We start from the raw sequence: 19272 nt of genomic DNA, 5'->3' as shown, positions 1-19272 counted from the left end.
AGGAGAACCGAGCTATCTGCCTTTGATGCTGTGAGCGTTTTAACTCTATGAGCGAGGGCTTGTGTAGTCTGTAAAACACATGCTGTGAAATGGACTCCCCGCTGCAACTGGGAACACAAACCTGTATCAGTAGGGAGTGGAAGCAAATTGATTTGTGTGCAGTTCAGTAATTCTTTGGTTTAGCTTTGCCAAGTTTTATCGACGTGGCTCAAGGGATGGAAATATCTGTCTGATGGTCAGACTGATACATCCCAACAACGATTGGATGGATTGCCATTAAAATTAGCCCAGAAATAAGAAGTCTGCTGATATTTCGACATCAATGTGCTGTTCAGAGGAATAACCACCTGAACCTGCAGCTCCCCTCAGCTTCATAGAGCTGATTAACGAGTTTCAGCTCATTGTTTAGCTGCTCTGTCCCACAACTTTACTATTGCTTTAGTCTCGCTGCTCTCATAGTGACGTTCTCCACTGCAGCAGGCAGCTGTTTGCAGAGAAAGAGCTCCACAAACCCCACTATACACCACCTGCATCAGCACCAAACAGCAGGCGGAGACAGTTAACGACTGGCTGGCGAACACAATGGAGCATTTAGCAGCTAAAGAGGCAGATATTTCCCTCAGGAGCTGGTGGAGACCAAAAACAGAGCTAAAAGAGGGTGACTGTTGGACCACAGACAGTATAAAACACTGTGATGTCACCCGCAGGTCTCTGGGCTTGACAGATACTCCTGTGAAACTAATGAAGCCATTAAAACACTACCCTGAAATGTTGACATGTCCACATGCTCCTCGGTGACATGTCTTCTCAATTTACAAACCATGATCTGTCTTTAAGGTGCCGGCGGCGAGGGTCTATAACCCTTTAGATAGTCGTGCTTATTGTTGACAGAAATAGAAAGCACAAGCCAGTCAAAGGCTAATAGGAACATAGGGCATTGATTACACCAGAGCGATTCACTAATTCAATCAATAAAACCAAATTATCAGTCTGTGATTTCCAATCATAGACGAGCACACTCACAAAAATAAACTCCAATCAATCACAATCAACCTATTTGCCGAATTGGATCTCACGGTGCCGTCCGCGCGGTTCGAGGATAGTTGTGAATAATCTTCCCTCTTGCTCTGCCTCACTTACAGAACCACTAAGAAACTGACACGGCCCGCCTGCCGCCACAGGTGAAATCGAATCCAATTACAGCAATAAGTACCTGCTTAAGTAACCTGTTCCTGAAGCTCATGGGAATCATCCATCATGGGAGACTGAAGGGTTAAGACCTCCCCCACCCCGTGAAACCAAAGCTCATCACTGACTTATAGATGAAACAGAGAATATGCTGCGGTGAACAATTCCAATCAATGCCAATAGACGGACTGATAAAGGAGAAAATTATCTTCCATGCACAGTGGGTCACTTATAAACATGCAGCCTGCGGCTTCACTGTCTTTTCATAGTGGTACGCCTGTTTGCAAGGGAGCTAATGGATACATTAACATGACAAGTGATATCAAAGTAACTTTTAACACTTGAGCTGAATATTGAACCCCCATTTGTTGCATGTTTGCCAAACGTATCAAGATCTAAACTTAAAAAAACAAAAGAGTATCACAAGCTTTGATGAATAGTTCAGTAAAACCTTCAAATCATTTTGGAGTATGGTTAGAGAAGCGAGCTTGTGACTGAGAGATCGTCGGCTCGATGCCTACACCCGAATCCTGGTGGGGAAAGTAAAGGAAGCAGTCGGCAGCAGATCAGACTGTGTTTGTACTGTTTGTCGCTTCCTCTCAGTGAAACTTAACAAATAAAAGTTTAAAATAAAAAGTGTCAACATCAGGATAAAACTAGCTCAGTATTATCCATGGGCCAGATCACAAATCCATCTTGGTTTTCTTGGGCAACACAATGCTCCCTCACCCAAACAGATCATTTATCTGATCACATTTAATGACAAAACCTTTATTTTACATGACAAGATAAGGTATTTTCATGTTAATTATATGAAAAGGTTCTACCGTATTTATTAAACGGTAAAAAACTGTGTTGACAGATCTTTACCGTAAAAACAACTATGGTTCATTTCACTTTAACTGCAACAATCAGAGAAGACAAACCCTTGACAAATAAAACAGTTGCTGTCTTTTCTGAACCCCTATCAGTGCCAGCAGTGCATCAGCCTTTTTGTCAGATCCTTTCTCGCTGCTACTGCGTCCAGAGTTGATGGGGGATGCCTCTGTATTACAGCAGATGTCTGCCTGCACAGCATGTAATAGCAGCCTAGCACCCTACTGCCATCCCGGAGTTATAACTCAGAGAAGTTAAATCTTACCCAGCAGTTACACTATCAAGCAGTCTGGCCGCATCAACTTAATTTGCAAACAAAACACAAATGTTCTTTGGGTAAGCAAAAAGCACACACAGTATTTCAAGCCGTACTGCTGTTTCGACGATTCAGAGTGCAGATTTTGTTTGGCTCGCAGAAGAATGGCTCTTTTAATTTGTTAATTTCTTGCACCGTCACTCATTTTTTGAAAGAATAACGCGTGTTGATGTGCTTCTAAGGCCGAGTTCAAAGCAAACTAGGCTTGTCTGCTGCTTAACAATGTCAGTGGCTTATCGTGTCAATGTGAAGGGTTGTGAGAATGATCAGTGTGTCAAGCAGTGAGGATAATTAGGATCAACAGGGGCGAAGTGGAAGAGACACCAACAGACTCGGTATTTGTTCTTCAAATGACACAGTCAAACATGCAGCTGCTGCTCTCTGATTCTTTAGAGAAGCTCGGAGTTTGCAGGATTCAGTGCCACTAAACCTGGACAACAGTGGAAACTTGAAGTGAAGCACCGAACTAAAGAATAGGGAGACTGTGCAAGCAGTCCAGAACTGCCATAATGTCACATTTCTGCTAAAATCTGAGCTTGTTTGGGTTGACACCGGACTTGGCATGCCTGTAGAGTACATGTCACCATCCGTCACACACTGGCTGCAGACTCGTGCGACACAAACCCATTAAATCTATTACAACCCTCACACCTGCCAACATATCCAGAACAGTAAAACACACACACAGAAATGCTGCTGCTCACAGCGACCAGATGCCACCCTCTTTTGACCTGACTGTAGTCACTTACCTTGGCGATTTGGACACACCAGTTGAGCAGCAGCTGCGAGCCGATGTTGTCTTTGTGCTCGTGCACGTAGTCGAGGAGGCAGCCGTGTGGCATGAGCTGGGTGACCAGCTGGATGGTCGGGCTCAGGCACACGCCCAGCAGACGAACCAGGTGGGGGTGCTCCATGCTGGCCATGATGAGGGCCTCCTGGGTGAGAGGGGGTGGATAGAGGACAAAGAGGGACTAAGAAGACTGTTGCACTTCATGGATGGGAATTACCTTAGTCAGATATCGGATATGTAGTAGTGTTCTGCTGAATCATGCTGGTTCTCTGAGTGTTTTACCCAAATCTAGGATCCCATTTCATTTTTTCACACCTTTGACACCCTTAATTTAACTTAACATGAAGGAACAAAGGTGAAGTTGTGACGATGGTTCAAAATACTACAATACCCATGAGCCTCAGCCACTGTAGTGAATTCAAAATGTTGAATTTGTGACTAAAACACAGTAGATTTAAAGTGAATTTACTTTTTCTTTAGCTTATCCACCATTAGTAGTGCAGATAACAACACTTTAATTTTGGCGATTGGATGTTTTTTAATGAAATGCACCCTGGGAGTTGTAGTTAACTTCCCCCTCTATGTTTTCATGTACACAGGAACAAGGGCCAAACATTTTCTAATGCATTTAATGATTCGATGAGCAGGATGTCACCTTGATCCAAGCTGCAGAAGAGGTCACATAAATCAGATGTATCGGATTCCTAATTTTAGGACCAGGGACACTTAGAAAAGACAATTTTTGCAGCTTTGTGGTCATTAAATATCCCCACAAAAAAACCCAAAAAACACATGATCGCCTCAACAGCTGATTTTATTGCGGTTAATGTGGGTCGTGGTGGCAATTCAGAAGTGAATAAATTAAAGGAACCTGCTTACAGAAACATATGTTCAGGGTTATGTTCGCTTGGTTTTTAAGCCGCTACCGTCTGTGATGATCTTGGCTACATTTCCACTGAAGCCCAAAAAAGAATGAACCCAAAATAAAGTGTCAAAAAGTCCCACGAGTCATGTTTAGTAGCACGCCTGTTCAATCAGTTCCCAGTGAGCATGAGCAATGTCTTCATATGCTCATAGCAGCATGAAGAGGTGAACTTAAGCATTTCAGAACATTTTCTCGGACCCCTAGAGGCTTCCCCTAGGTCTGTTTATCTATTTATTGATAATACACTTCCTCCTGGAGGCGGGGTTAGCTGCATGAATGAAGACCTGTGGGATGGCGACTGTATCTGCATGCACGCTGTCTGTCCACAGAGTATTCTCCCCGTGCAGAAACCTTCTTCAAAGCTGCACAAACGCGGCCCTTTTCATCTATATTTGAACGCGTATGAAACATGGAGGCTGTTACTGTAATTGTTGCACCAACACGATTAAAACAGCGAGCGGGTGCATATTTAATAACGCCTGCCTAGTTCGGAGTCACTCCGCGTTTGATTTCACGAGCTGCTTTTAATTCGTCTCTCTCCGGTTTGACAGAAAACTCTCCCGTCCTCCCTCTCATCTCCTCCTGCAGCAGATGGACGTAGAGGTTTGGAACAGTTGGGACTCACCGTCGGGTAATTGTTATTGCCGAGCGGCGAGCAGAAGGATGTGCGGCGGTGATGGAGTGTTATGATGGCGAGGGGCTGATACTCGTGGCCGACGTGTATTTGCATTACGGCTGAACAGAAGCTGCACTCAGAGTCATTGCTTAGAAACACTCACTCCAGTCCTTCACCTCATCTCCTACTGCCTCTCCCTGCGTCTCATTCACACACTCTTACATGCGGACACACTCTCTTGGCAGCTCTCTAAAACACTCACGCTCACACACTCAAGGACACACACTCTCTCCGTCTCTGCATACAGCAAATGGTCGAGGAGGTGTATATCCTGGCTTGGCCCTGGGGGCAGCTGATAGATAGATGAGGTGCCTTTTTAAATTTAGATGCTAAAGAATGAGCTTAGAGGGAGATGTGGTGGTGGTGTGGGTGGTGTGGGTGTGTAGAGTAGATTAATTCTAAACAGGAGGGGGCCAGAGGCCACAGGGAGGCTTTTGGCACCATCAGTGCCCTGATTTAAGCAGAGCCTCCCGGCACCGAAGTAGTGCCACTACATCTCCACTTCATAAAACCACCTGCTTCTCCACCTAACTGCATTATACGACTGCAGCCACAGCCTCGACGTCGGGCGTAGCTCGCTTTTTTGGGATCAAGAGGAGAAGAAAAAAGAGGAGGGAGGACGGGGAAGAGCGAAGGAGGACGTCGGTGTGTGCAACAGAAAGAAGAGAGTGCTTTTATTCCCAGTCTGTGATCCCAGAAGACCCCGGAGTCGTAAACTATGTCAGGCTAAACTCTTTCGTCGACTCTCGGTGCCAGCATTGTGTGTGTGTGTGTGTGTGTGTGTGTGTGCGTGCACGAGTGTGTGTGTTTTGGTTTCTCTCTCATCTCCCTGAGCGCTGACCTCCATTACTGTCGACTGACCCTCCTTTCCCGTCGAGCTCGCTTGCTCACTTCCCCCGTAACTTGTGCGCACACACACACACACACACACACACACACACACGCTGGGAGACAGAAAACCAAGAAGTGCGTGTTTGCATCAAAACACACTAACTTAGTGCGTTATTAAGCAGTTGCTTTTCACGTCTCGAATAATCAACCCGCTCGCGAAATGTTCACATATTTGCAAACACAGGCGAAGCACCCTGCAGCTCTCACTCACACAAGGCCGCCACCGACGCCACGTCCGAGCCTTTTGTTGCAAAGTGTGTGTTGTTTGGTTATGCATGTGTGTATGTGTGGACTTTTTCGGAGCTGGCACTCCAGTGGCTAGTTTCCCAGTGGCGAGGCGTGAGCCTGCCTTTAGATTGCTGTTTAACAAGCCGGCAGACAGAGCATATTGGCTCTGGATGGACAGAGACCCCCGCTGGGAGAAACAGGGGGAAAAGAGGAAGAGAGAGGGGGAAAGGAGGGGAGGAGGGAGGGGAGGAGAGAGAGAGGTGGGGAGAGGAGGAGAAAGAGAGGAGGAGAGAGGAAGGGAGACTGAGCAGCAGTCTGGATGGTAGTTTTGGATGAGCCAGGGATGCTTATTCAGGAGCGTTGCCATGGCAACGCCGTGTCCATATTATGGACTTCTCACATGGGATTAGCTAATCCTAATCGTTATGGGTAAAGATCACGGATGCATCATGAGAACTGACTTCAAGACGGAGCCGATTGCTTCCGATGAAAGTATCCGAGTACGAGCCAAATAACGACCGCCGAGTCACGTACCCTGCTGCACATGTGCAGTTTGTGGCTCCACCCTCCTCTCCACTACATGCTACAAGCTCGTGGATCGTTTTTCAAATATTAAACCTACAAAAACTCAGAGTTATAATCTCTTTCTGCTTTTATTCTGAAGACTTTATTGTGAAAAACCACAGGAAGTAGTGAGCTTAGCTAAATGTACATGTGCAGTGGGCTGCACGGGTCATACACCGGATGAGAGACTTTCAGTGGACGAAGTCGGCTCCATCTTGAAGTCACTTCTCATGATTTTCCAAGCATGACTTTAAGATTTGAAGACTTTATTGTGAAAAGCCCCAGGAAGTGGCAAGGCAGGTATCCAAAAAATTGAATTTGTCATTTTGATACATTTCTAAATGGACCTCAGCTAATTATTGTCATTCAAATGATTTTTTCAGACGATAAAATCACTAAATAAATCACAAACACCCAAAGAGACGTTTTTTAATTTGTACGTCATTATGGTCTTTTTCTTTTCACATGAAAAATGACCTAAGCGACGGATCGACTCACAAAACAGTTGATTCCATTTTCGGTCCGGCTAATGAACTAATTATTTCAGTGCGGGAGAAGAGACGGGGGTTTAAAGGAACAGCAGGAACCGGAACATTCTGCAGGTTTGGTGAAGAAAAAGAAAAAGATGGAGGCGAGCACCGGTGAAGTGGTGATAATTAAAAAAACTGCGAGTGTGTGAACAGAGAGACGTATTGAAGAGAGAGAAACTCCGAGCTGCCTCCATCCTGCCTCTTCTTCTCCTCTCTATCACTCCTGGATTCCAATAAAGCCGCGTCTCATAAACAAGTGCTGTTTTTTAATAGAGTCTCGTTCAATACATGCCTGGCTGTACAGCCTGCTGGAGTTCACTTTATTACCGCCTCTGACTGAGATTGTACTCTCGTAAGAATTTACCGCCGAATGCACAATCCCACAAAGTGACAGACTCGGCTCAGACCAACAAAACCTGAATACACGCAGACACAAATCGTCGCGATATAAATACTCACGTCCATGAACTCCACGTTGGCTTTAGGGCCGGTGGTCTCGTTGAGGATTTTAATAGCCACGGGGATCTTCACTGTCTCACCTTCTGGGACCCAGATGCCCTGAAACACACAAGCAATCACCATAAATGCACTGCTCTCTCTATAAACATGCCCACAGTGATGATTTTGATGGGTTATACAACATGCTTCTTGCAGGTCAACTCAATCGATGCATGCACATGCATGAACCTCACGGAGTATGCTTCCTTGGTTATGAATGAACTCGTTGGAGCCTAAATGCTCCGAGCAAAGAGCTCTGAATCATAATCAGGGTATAAATTGATTCTGGAATATCTATGCAGATTAAATGAAGTCAAATATGGCTGTAAAATCAAACAGGCCCATCAATACTGTAATTGAGAGGAATTTAGAGCTGCAGGAAGAAAACGCTGTTTATTCACTGAGTTTGCTGAATTTTTAGGGGTGGTATGAATAATTTCGCCAAGGGCAGCGATGCTGGCAAGCGAACAGCAGTTTCCGTTCCAGGTCCTTGAGCCACCCGAGGCTCACGTCTGTCAGGGAGCGCTGCTACAAAAGAAAATGTTTATGCTTATTGTTTAAGTTGTCAAGCGGGGTTGTTCTGCTCTTAGCTGACTTAATGATGTTTGATTCAGAACGTGGAGGCCACGTTTTGCATGACACAAACGCCGACCTTGTAGACGGTTCCGAACGCCCCTGATCCCAGAATCTTGACCCTCTTCAGCTCCGTCTCCTTCAGGATCCTCAGCTGAGCCTGGTTGGGGGCCGTTCCACTGGGGGTCAGGGGCTCCACCAGCTGACAAGGAAAAACAAACATTTAGATTATTTTTCCCACTTTTTGTGCCATAAAACATCAGAAAGGCATTCCTCGGGGCTACGGCGTTTCTTGTGCACCTACTGACAACCTGAAGCGTGTCTCTCTATTGCTTGGAGTCAAAATATTTTTAACCTCTTGCTTCAGGTGCTGTGGATGCTAAAAATGTATCTAGAGGGCGTGCAGCAGGTTGAGGCCGTTCTCTCCAAAATGATAAGCAAGAGAGGCGAATATGGTTTATTTGCAACAAATACATAAGCAGCCAAAAAAACAGCCACTGTCCTGTCCTGATAGTCCTGATTTTGCACACACACACACACACATGTATGAAGTACAAATAAATCTGGGGTGTGAGCGTGAAGTTCTGTCAGAGCTGGCAGTTACCACCGTGGACCGCAGCGCGCCCGCCGCTGAGCAAATCGCAGTTTGGTGTCAGCTGCTATCACAGCCAACAAAGAGTAGCGGCTCACCAGCTGTGCACATACAAAACAATTCCAATTCAAGGTTATGACAAGCCTCCTCCGCGTGCCTTGCTGCCAGCAACAGCTGACACTGAACAGCATCCCAGCAGCTGGCCGGGCCACCCGCCTCACCACAAAGCCTCGGCTACTAAATATAAAGAACGGGAGCTGGCACCTGCAGCCAAGCTGTGAAAAGATGTGAGGCTCGCAGATTCAGCCGGAGAGCACACGTGTAGCGCACATCCCTGAAAACACTAACACACACGGCTACATGTGTGTACAGTACACAGATTCACAAATATTGACAAATGCAAATTCACACTCATATCAACATGAAACACACACAAAGAACATACAAGACCTCCAAACACACACACACACAGGAAGTCAATGCTTCTGATCAATACATGTCTTAATGAGCCCATCAGCCTATCGGGTCGCTCATTCGCTGCGGTTTATCAGCAGCATAATCACCCAGCTCAACCACGGCCATCAAACAATATAATGAGGCCATATATCAGTCGGTCAGCCACACAAGCGTTCACTTAATGTGATATAAAACCATCAGCACAATAGGACCGGCGATCTCCAAAGCCACGCCGGGTCCGCAGGATGGATGACATTGCCCGCAGCTCTGCAATGACACATCGTTTAATGGCTATTGTTATGGCTGGGGCCCGAAGGCGGCGGTGTAAAGCCTGCTGAGATGTCACTGCAGGCGGTGAGCTCGCAGACGGATGCGTTGGGGAAGGAGGATGAGGGATAAATACTGAGGGAAGTGAAGGAGGAGAGGGATGGCCGAGCGATGAGCTGATCTCGTGTTTTGATAAAAAAGCACTGGAAGAGCTACTAAAGGGACCTCGAGGCGAAAACAGATTTTCCATGGTCAAGAATGAACCTCATCTCAGCCAATAAACTCTTTGATACTTTCAAGATACTGACACTCGTCTTGAGGCATTTTTTCAGTAGGCGAGGGTTTAAGTATACCGAAACACTGAAAAGATGAGGTTGCACCATTTATGGTTAATTATTAGTTATATAATAAGCTAACAATTGTGCTCACACATTTATTTTGACTACTACAAGGCCAGCAATGATAAATGTCCCCAATAAATGAAGAACTAAACAACTTCTGGGTTGCCAGGTTGTGGAAATGTTTGGCTGCTTAATTAGAATTAAACCTAATATTTAGGCTTAATTCATCAGCAAGATCCCTCAGATTGGATATTTCTCCAAAGACATATGCAGAACCAACCCTAGTTGGGCAATTTTACGCATTGAACTATTAAAAAAAAAACCCTGTAACGTCTAGTATTCATTGCCTTCATTGGTTGGGTTGGTTAGGTTTAGATGGAGCTAGGGTTATAACATCAGGGCAAACCAGTCAGAGGCAGAGTAGGGTCATTCCTCCACCACCCTAGGAAAAGAACAGTTGGGTACAGCCGCACAGGAGAGGTTGTTAAATTGAAAACGCTGCATTAATAAAGTTTTTGGGAGGTGGCACATTCAAGTGTGTGGACAACCTCTTATTTCCCGGTGTTTAGACCGCCCTGTGAAGCTAAAACGCATTCTCTACTTTGAGTTAGGTGAGTTTAGCAGCTCTAGAGGATCAAAATGACCTATTAAGTGTTGGAGGTTTGTGTTCGGCCTTCAAATAAAGTATTTAATTCCATGGAACCACTTTATTTACCCAAACAAGAAGGACTTTGCTGTCATCCATCATATTAGCCCGGTATTTGGCCAAAGAGCTGCATTTGCAGTAATTTGTTTGCCCATTCGCTGCATGAATAACAAGAAAACAAGTGACGCTGTAGGTAGAGAGAAACGGAGCGATTGAGAAAGAGAGAGCGGAGACGGGGGCAGAGGGAGGAGGTGACGGAGCAGTAGTTAGAACAGATGGTGACAGGCTGTAGCTGTTATTGTTTCATTAGGACAAGGCTGGACTGTGCTGATGAGGGGAGGAGAGGTCTGTTAAATAAGATGCACACCCATGGCCTGCAAAACTCTCCCGAGCTCGTTGACGCTCGCTCACCACGCCACTTTATTTACCAGCTAATAATGCGCCTTGCCTTTGCCAAATGAGCTTCGTCCGGAGCCGCAGTGGAGAGGATTCGGATGCTTCATTGAACAAATAAGCAACATGTTGGAGCCTCGGGCTGGAATACATTGACAGAATTATTCTGGATTGAATAAGTAAACAATGTCCCCAAACACAAAGTTGCACTGCGAGCCTCTCGGGCATACGCTTTAATGTTCACACTACTCACACAAAGTGCTGCAGTCGTTGGGTTTGAAATCAGGTGAAACAAGAAACTTTTACCCGAAGGGTGGAAACTGGGGCTGGTATGTCTGTAACCTTTGTCGCCTTCAATATTTAAACAGCCGCATCAAATATAGAACTCGTAAAAAGGAACTGTTTTGGGAAATAATGAGGTTTTGCTCTCGGTGCAGGAGGGAGTTCGGAGAAGCCAGCTGAGGCTGTTCGGGCATCAGAACCCGCTGGAGGGACTACATAGCCCATCTAGCCCGGGTATTGCCTCGCTATCCTCCAGGGACGTCTGGAACATCCTGCTAAACCTGCTGCCACCGCGACCCGACCCAAGATAAGTGGAAGGAAATGGATGGATGTCCTAATATTGGAGGAAGGAGTACAGAGGATCCTTTAGGCGCCTTCCTTTGGAGACCCCTGGGGCAGACCCAGAACCCGCTGGAGGGATTATATAACCTATCTGGATCCTTCAGGAGGAGCTGGAATGCACTGTTGGGGACTCGACCCCGGTTAGGATAAATGGATGGATGTCTGAACAGTGGTTAAAAAGCCTCATGAGATCTGGTTATAACACAGGACAGTCGTGGGATAGATGCACGAGAGTAAGCTTCTAATATAACGACCCTCAAATCATGAATTTAATAATGCAATGATAATTTAACTATTAGGCTATCATGGCTGCAGGCACATACAGTACACTTAGTTTGTTCTTGGATTTAGGGTTATCTGCATGCCACGGTATAACTCCTGAGCTATACTTAGGAAAGCACAATGACACACAGACATTGAGAGCACATTAAGACAATTTGTGCGTGATAGCAGCAGAGAGGCCTCATCAGTATGCAAGGACATTTATTCCTGGGATTATCCATCCCCACAGCGATGAACTCACTTCTCCTCCACTAACTGCATTTAAAGAGCAGTCTTGTACTGTACTACTCAGTTGCAAAACACGAAATCCTGCAGAAAGAACATGGAATCTTTTCGCTAGGTCTAATTTTAGGCGTTTGGACGTGGAGGCAACACATCCTGTATGCCCATTAACTCAGCATAGCAGTGTTTTATTTTATTTTTTCCTTCTTGCTGAAGGTGTTTTTCCGAAGTATAGTCATGGGGTCCATGCCTAAAAAAGTGTTATTAAAGTTTTATCCTCGTACTTCTCGAGTTTCTTGACCCATCTGACCTCTCTTTGGCAGTTTTGGCAATGATAAACCCAAAATACAACACATTAAAGCTATATCACATTCAAGGTCGTGATGTCTGATGTGCCCAACAGTTCTTACTTCATTTTGTAACATTCGGTCGCCTCCCACTAAAATAACATCGGTAGTTCTTGAGTTTATCGTTCTGGATTATATTGATGGCGAATAGAAGGAAGACTGTGGACATGTGTTGTCTTTTGACTCGCTGGCATCTCGTCCTAGACTTAACATAATGTTCCGTGTGTTTGAACAACACCCGGCTTCACCGCATACATCTATAATGACTTCCTGTCCGCCTCAGTCAGCCTGCCTGAACACCGGGAGCTGTCCAGCTCCCCCGAACGCTGAAATCCATGTAAGCAGCGTGGGGGCTGTCCACAGCCTGTGGTGCTGCCACACTCACAAGGCCTGAGTCTGTACAATGCAGCTGGAGGAGGAACCTCAGAGTGGAGGAGGAAGAGGAGGGAGGAGATGGATCCAAGTGCATTAGTCCTGCTTCATTGGACTGAGGTCAGAGGTCCAGGCCCAGGGTCGGGGCTCTGCAACAGTCTCTGCTGTGTGTGCTGTCTCTGCCTGCGAAAAGCAATTTGTTTTCAGGGGTCTGGGTCTTTTCTAATATTAGTCTCTGTTTGTCTCACAAGGTGAGAAAGAGGGAGACGGAGAAGAGTTAGACGAGTAAAGCGTTGCCTTCACGAGGGTAAGGGACGGATAAACAGAGATCAAAATGGAGAACAGAAAAAGAAAAACGCAAGACAAGACAGAGAATAATAAAACAAAGAAAACAATAAAGAAGTGTATTTTGCAAGTCAACACAGTGCAACAGCCTTCACACGTGTCCTTGATATGGAAATGCCGGCTGAGTGCTCAGATCACGTTTTTGACAGCGAGCACTGGAGGCATCTTTTTCCTGTCTGACACGGAGGTGAGCTCTCTGTTGAAAAAAAAAAAAAAAAGAAGAAAAAGCTATTGCAGATAGGGTGAGAGAGGGGGAGTCCCTGAGCCTCCGCCGTCCCCAAATCCCTCATCCTGACAAGCTTGATCTCCATTCACACACTCAGACTCAGCTCTATTATTCGTTTGAATAGAGAATCCACATTTCGCCAGCCGTCCAAAGCCTATCGTGTGCTTTCATCAGCCAAAAAGAGCCTCTGGAAGGTGTGATACAGACTGTGAGGAGAGCCGAGAAGGAGACGGAGAGTGAACAGGAGGAAAGAGGGAATATCTGTATCTATGCATGCAGTGTGAATGCACTGACTCGGATATTCAAGGGAGGGGTGATGTGAGGCAACCGCGGCCTTATGAAATGACTGACGCAACAAAACCAAACTGGCTGGAGGCGTGTTGCCACCGCTTACAAAACAGTTTGGATTTGTGAGTTTCAGAAAATGGATATTTATCTTTTTGTTATGACTTCATTTTATGTTGATTCTGGCGGCCCCTGTGGACAAACATGGTAATGTTTGTACCGCCTGGCTTTGATTGACAGGTGGGTGCTGTTACAGGCAACTTGTTTGAGCAACCAGGCGTCACTCAGCCCGTCTCAGGTCCACCAGTGGTCAGAGCCACCATGCACACTGACGGCTCTTAGAAAACCTGCAGGTGTAATCTTAACAAATGCATCATTTTGTAGAAAATCAGCTGATTTAAGGGAGTTTATTCATCTAGGACATAAAGAAACACTTAATCCTTCAGTAACTAAAGCTGTCAGACAAATGTAGTGGACGAAAGAGTGTGATATTTGTTTGGCATAAAATGGAAAAACAATAAAGGTCGTGACTTTGGGCGGATCAGTCCGATATATTTTGGACCCTGGCCGTACTGGCAGGAGTTAATACAACCTTTAAAGAACATCTTAAGTGATAGAGGCGACTCTCTCTCTCTACAATCTGTTTTGGCGACGTTGCAGCTCATTTATTTAGACAAATATCTGTTAAAGATACTATTAGCAGCAGTTACTGACCGAGCCTCCAGCAAAGACTGACTGGATGGATATTGTGACTGATGTTCGAAGCACGGAGAGAATCTCTTTGTTGCTAAATTGCCAACTACGGGATGATAAATTCTTGCACTGATAAACACTTTGAAAAATGCAATGTGGCCTCAGAGGAGAGCTCCTGTACAAAGAGAGGTGTGTTTCCACCGATATCGCCGTTGCTCTGACCCACAACGTCAGAGGAGGTTCAGTGTCATGCTAAGGACGCCACACCAAGGCCGTGCACTGACCGTGACCCCATGACCGACTCTTAATGATGGTCTGTCTAACCTGTAGGCCAACAGCTCCGGTTTCTATCACTTCTAATTACTTTTACACCCAATTATGTCTCCTCTGAGGTCGGGAAAATGGATCTGGCCGGCTATAATTCACGATTTCTTGGTGGAGTATCGAGTTGAGCTTTGCAAGAGGAGAATCAGTCACAGGGAGATGCAAAAAGGGGTCAAGAAGATACCCCTCCTCCTCCTCCAGCTTGATCCTCTCCTCCTCTGTGACAGTACATTAGCGAATCTGCTTGGATTGAAGACTTCCCTCCCGGTCAAGAGGCTGTCGGAGGAGGGCCCGGTTGATTAAGATGGATGTGTGTGGCTGGGATGAGGCAGGAACTGCCCCGCAGCCTCCCCCCCCTCCAACTCCCGTCTCCGAGCCTGACAGCTGTCTATAACACTGCTGCCTCCACCTGTAAATTATACTAATGCAGACTGACAAGCAGCCTGCCCTGCTCCTATAGGCACTGATGACATAACACATGGGGGGGTGACGTCTTGTAGCAGCACAAAGGTGACCAAACAGAGCGTGAACACACACAAACCCCGCACTCACCTCCACCTCAATCTTTGACTTTCCCCTCTGAATATAAAGTCCGCTCCGGTGTTTAATGCTTCCCAGAAATGAACCCTCTTCAAGGCCAGATCGATGGACGATGGCAGCCGTGCATAATTTTGAAATCTTCCACGCGCCGCGTGGTTTGGCTAAGTACCATCCCCCCAAGGTTTAATGTTTCAAGGTTTTGCTTATGAGTCCAGTTCGGTTGGCATCTGTCTGGGAGAAAGTGCACCGCAACTTTGAGGTGAAGCAAACTCAGAGTGAGTGAGAAGCCCGGCAGCTAAAAACTGAAGAAATAAATCCTAAAAAAGCCTTTTTTAAGTTTCATTAAAGAAAACAAAAGTTTGCCTTTGCTCATTTCTCGTCACATTAATATTAAGGCAGCTGTAAGAGGAAGCGCTTCCCAATTTCCTCTCTGGGATCAATAAAATTAATTACACTGCAGTTATTCGTTGATGATAATACAGGACAAAGCTATTACTAATTTATTCCGTAGCTGCAAATGCAACCCCCAGTTCTCCTTCCCACAATCCTGCACCTTTGACAAAAATGAGCCTGAGGCAACGGTGGAAGAAAATCTGTATTTTCAGCCGCCTCAACAAACATTTCCCGCAGACCTTTTCGTGTTGTTGTGACGCCCTCTGCCCTCTCACCTCGGTCTCCAAGAAGCGCCGCAAGGCCCTCTTCTTCTTGATGCTCTTGCGTCGAACATAAACGGCCACGCTGAGCGCCAGGATGACGATGATGAATAGGCCGCCGATAATGCCAGCTGCTATTAGCGGTGTCCTGTAGAGACAAGAGGAAGAGCAGGAACATTAACATTGCTGAAACATTAAGAAACTAAAAGGCACTTTGAAAGAAAGTGCAAAGCTCAGCCAACGAATCCTCCGACCTGCTGTTACACCAAACAAAAAACAACTTAGCACTTCGGCTTTAACCCTGTGCTCCGAGAACCCGGCTTGGCCGGCTGCGTACATGAAATGCGATGCTGCAGAATGCTCACAGAAATCTAATCAAGTGGCCACGTTCTGATCAGTTTATGAGATCTGTTGATGGAGCCAAAGAAAAACAACAATTAGCTGTTAAAAGAGGCATTTCCAGCATGTGCGAGGCAGAACATTTGGCAGGAGAAGCTTGTTTTCACTCAAGTGTGCACACTTGAACAGCCAATAATAGCCTTAACAACATGCCTCGTGTCATCCTTAATCGCCTGCTTGACTGATGTGGTACTCTGTCTAATGACTCAGTCCCGTTCTTCCACCAACAACAACCACGACTCTTGTTTTGTAGCTTCAGTTTACAATCTGAAAAACAAGCTCAGACACTCTCACACCCAAATATTCCAGAGCGCCGAGGCCGCGTGCTGCTTGGAGGAAGGACGGTCAGGCGCTGTCATAGAAGCTCATGTCCCACTAATGCATGTTACTAACTTAGCTTCGTCCTTCTTGGTTCTGCTCGAGGTTTCTGCCTCTTAAAGGACGTTATTTTCCTCGCCGCTGTCGCCGAGCGTTGGAACTGTTGAGTCTCTATTATAAAGAGCGCAGTATAAACCTGCTCCGTATGGAAAGTGTCGTAGCTTTTGTCATAATTTGGCGCTAAATGAATAAAACTGGATTGGAGCTGGTGGAGAAGCTCCGGTTTGTGCTGCACGGCAGTTTATTGTGAAATATATTTCAATCTGCGAAAATAAGAAACTATTAAAAGTCTTTCTGATCAGATATTATTCTATTTTTAAAACTTGACCCCTTCTATCGTTTCTTGTCAGGTGTTCGAGGATTCTTGGAGTTTTAAAAAGTCTTTATTTAATCATCAGTAAGTTTGAGTTCTTCTGTCTGCAGGTGTTCATGGCTTCGACACACGTCTCTCTTTTCAAAGTTTGAAAATTGGATTGTCTCTGTTCTAGACGCACAGCAGGAAGTTTGATTTATAAAATTTACACTTATGTATTTTCAAATGTGGTTTCCAGCATAATTTATCATCTGTTATCACTCCATGTGATGAAAATTAAAAGTGCCGATTGCTCCCGAAGCTTCTGGGGTAGAATCCGCTCACGGCGAGCCTAAAGGTTGGAAGTTAAAAGCTCTTCCTCTTCACTAATAACGCCGCTAATGCATTTGCCATTTACATACTGCTCGTGCTCGCGTCGGCTTCTCTGCTAGCACTCGATTCTGTCCTCGTGTTACTCTCTTTCTTCGTCCTCCCACTCTGAGCTCCATTTTCACCTTCTCCACAGAGTCAGGATCGTCTGTGCCCCTTTTCTTTTTTTGTCTTTTGAAAACACGACACATAAAATGACACCTGCTTCTATACTCCAGGTTCAAAACTCTATTAGCTGTTGAGGCCATTAGCAGCTAATGGAAGACTCATGTACCACGGAGCTGTGGTCGAGCAAGGTGCCACAGCGTTCGCCATATTGATTTCGATGAACCTAAAGAACGGGGGGGCTTGAAACGTACAAAGAGGCTGTATAATGAGATACACAGCCATGTGCTGAATAGTAATGCAGCAGTTTGGAGTGTTCAGGTCGAGAGACAAGGAGAAACAACAATGAAAGAGTCACAGAGAGGGAGAAAGCAACGAGATCTAAAAGGAAGACGAAGAGGAATTTAGAGAAAAAGATCACAGAAAGCAAAACAACGGAGAGTGAGACAGGTGATTAGGAGGAGAGGCTTTACAGCAGAACAAGCGACACGGGGTCACCAGATGAGACGGGGGAATAAAGTCATTTTAAGAGCCTCAGCAGAAGCCGACAGGACGGAGTGAGAAGGTTTCATTTCAGTTTCCTCTGCAGCTCAAAGACTTCGTTTTTATGGCGTTACTGCTTTGGTTAAATTTGAGTGTGACTACTTATTACAAAAGTGGTGTCAGAGCTGCCGTCTTCTTAATGAGTGTCATGAGAAACTTTAATGAGTACTGGCAGGATCTGATGGTGGTCTCCTGATCCCACCGTACAGACGTATCCTGAGAAGCCTCACCTGTCCATCATCCCGACACAATCCTGGAGTCTCGGCCCGACGCACCTGCAGGGTAGACAAAGCAGAGAGATCATCCATTAAATCAGGGACAGGTTATGAGTAAACCTCATGTTGTCTTTCTTCCATGTCAGTCAGCTGTCACTGGGCAGGCTCCTGTGGAAAATTGAATCCCGAGCACAGGTGACCACTCGTCAACATGACAGGAGGAAGGGTTTGTGGAGGGGAAAGCACTGTTCTTCGTTTCATGTGATATTTTAAAATGGAACTGAAACACACGTTTCTGCATCATCTGCTTCCTCAGGGGGTTTTGGAAAACCTCGTGGAAAACCGGTGTTTTATTTTGAAAATTGATCACGCCGTTTCTGTGTCTGTCAGCCCGATCTGCTCTGTGCTGCTTGACACAGCATCCGTCGAGTTTTGGTGCATGTATTTGTCTAATAAATGAATCATTATATTTATGATTTCACTGGATTCGCGAAACTCTCTGTCTGATTCATCATCTTTGATAAAATCACTCTTACCTTCTCTCCTCCGAGACAAACTTACATCTTTGTCTGTTACTGCCTCGACAATCAAAGCCACGGGAACGTGGAGCTGAAAACACGCCGACCAGTGCGGAGTGGAGTTTTTAACATTAGGTAAGCAGGAAGTGATTAGAGCAGACTCTCAGCTGCTCATTAATTCTCACTCCTTGAGTGGAGGACTTTGAACAGCAGGATAGACACAGGAGAGCGCGTCTTGAATGCTACTGTGTGTGTGTGTACAAGTGTGTGTGTGCACGACCACGCAAGACACAACAAATTACATAGCAAATTAGGAGAGCAGGCTAACTTTGGAATTAAATCGGGTGACAACTGTGGCTCCTCCGAAGTCACTTCGTTGTCAATTAAACGCCGCACCAAATAGCTAATTAGTGAGCAATCAGTGTCTGTAGCCAATATTGTGTGTGTGTGTGTGTTTTCGAGTGTGTGTGTGCACAGGAGCCACACAGTTTCCTTCCTGGATCACGGAACAAAAGAGTGGACTGACAGTGGACGTAATGAGGAAGGTATAGTACGTATTATTATCTTATTTAGACAGTGCTGCCTTTGCATAACAGCCGAATCTTGAATCTTGAATTGTTTTTGTCGGGAAGACAGAGCCGACGTTTACAGAACGGACACCGCTGCATCCAGGATGAACCTCCTCCTGTCATGTTTTGGATCCAGAGTTGCTTTACTGTAATGTATTGTTTGTATGTATGGATGTGTTTGTTTACATTTTTCTCATTAG

The 19272-nt window shown here is 45.6% G+C and overlaps 1 protein-coding gene across 7 annotated transcripts in view; it reads right to left on the bottom strand.

Moving 5' to 3' along the window:
- LOC104929362 (receptor tyrosine-protein kinase erbB-4) overlaps positions 1–19272 on the bottom strand; it is a 220877-nt gene that overhangs the window by 26838 nt on the left and 174767 nt on the right. For 6 of the 7 annotated variants that reach the window (XM_027291409.1, XM_027291411.1, XM_027291415.1 and 3 more), the window contains 5 exons: positions 18001–18045; positions 15679–15811; positions 8135–8257; positions 7444–7542; positions 3130–3315 (listed from right to left, as the gene is read on the bottom strand). In XM_027291409.1, coding sequence (XP_027147210.1) covers positions 3130–3315; positions 7444–7542; positions 8135–8257; positions 15679–15811; positions 18001–18045 — 586 coding nt within the window. The remainder of the gene's footprint in view (positions 1–3129; positions 3316–7443; positions 7543–8134; positions 8258–15678; positions 15812–18000; positions 18046–19272) is intronic. The other variant, XM_027291410.1, reaches the window with a different exon arrangement.

The sequence above is a fragment of the Larimichthys crocea genome, chromosome XIX (genome assembly GCF_000972845.2).
Source record: "Larimichthys crocea isolate SSNF chromosome XIX, L_crocea_2.0, whole genome shotgun sequence".
In the NCBI taxonomy this organism is placed as follows: Eukaryota; Metazoa; Chordata; class Actinopteri; family Sciaenidae; genus Larimichthys; species Larimichthys crocea.
This window is presented reverse-complemented; position numbering and strand designations above follow the sequence as displayed.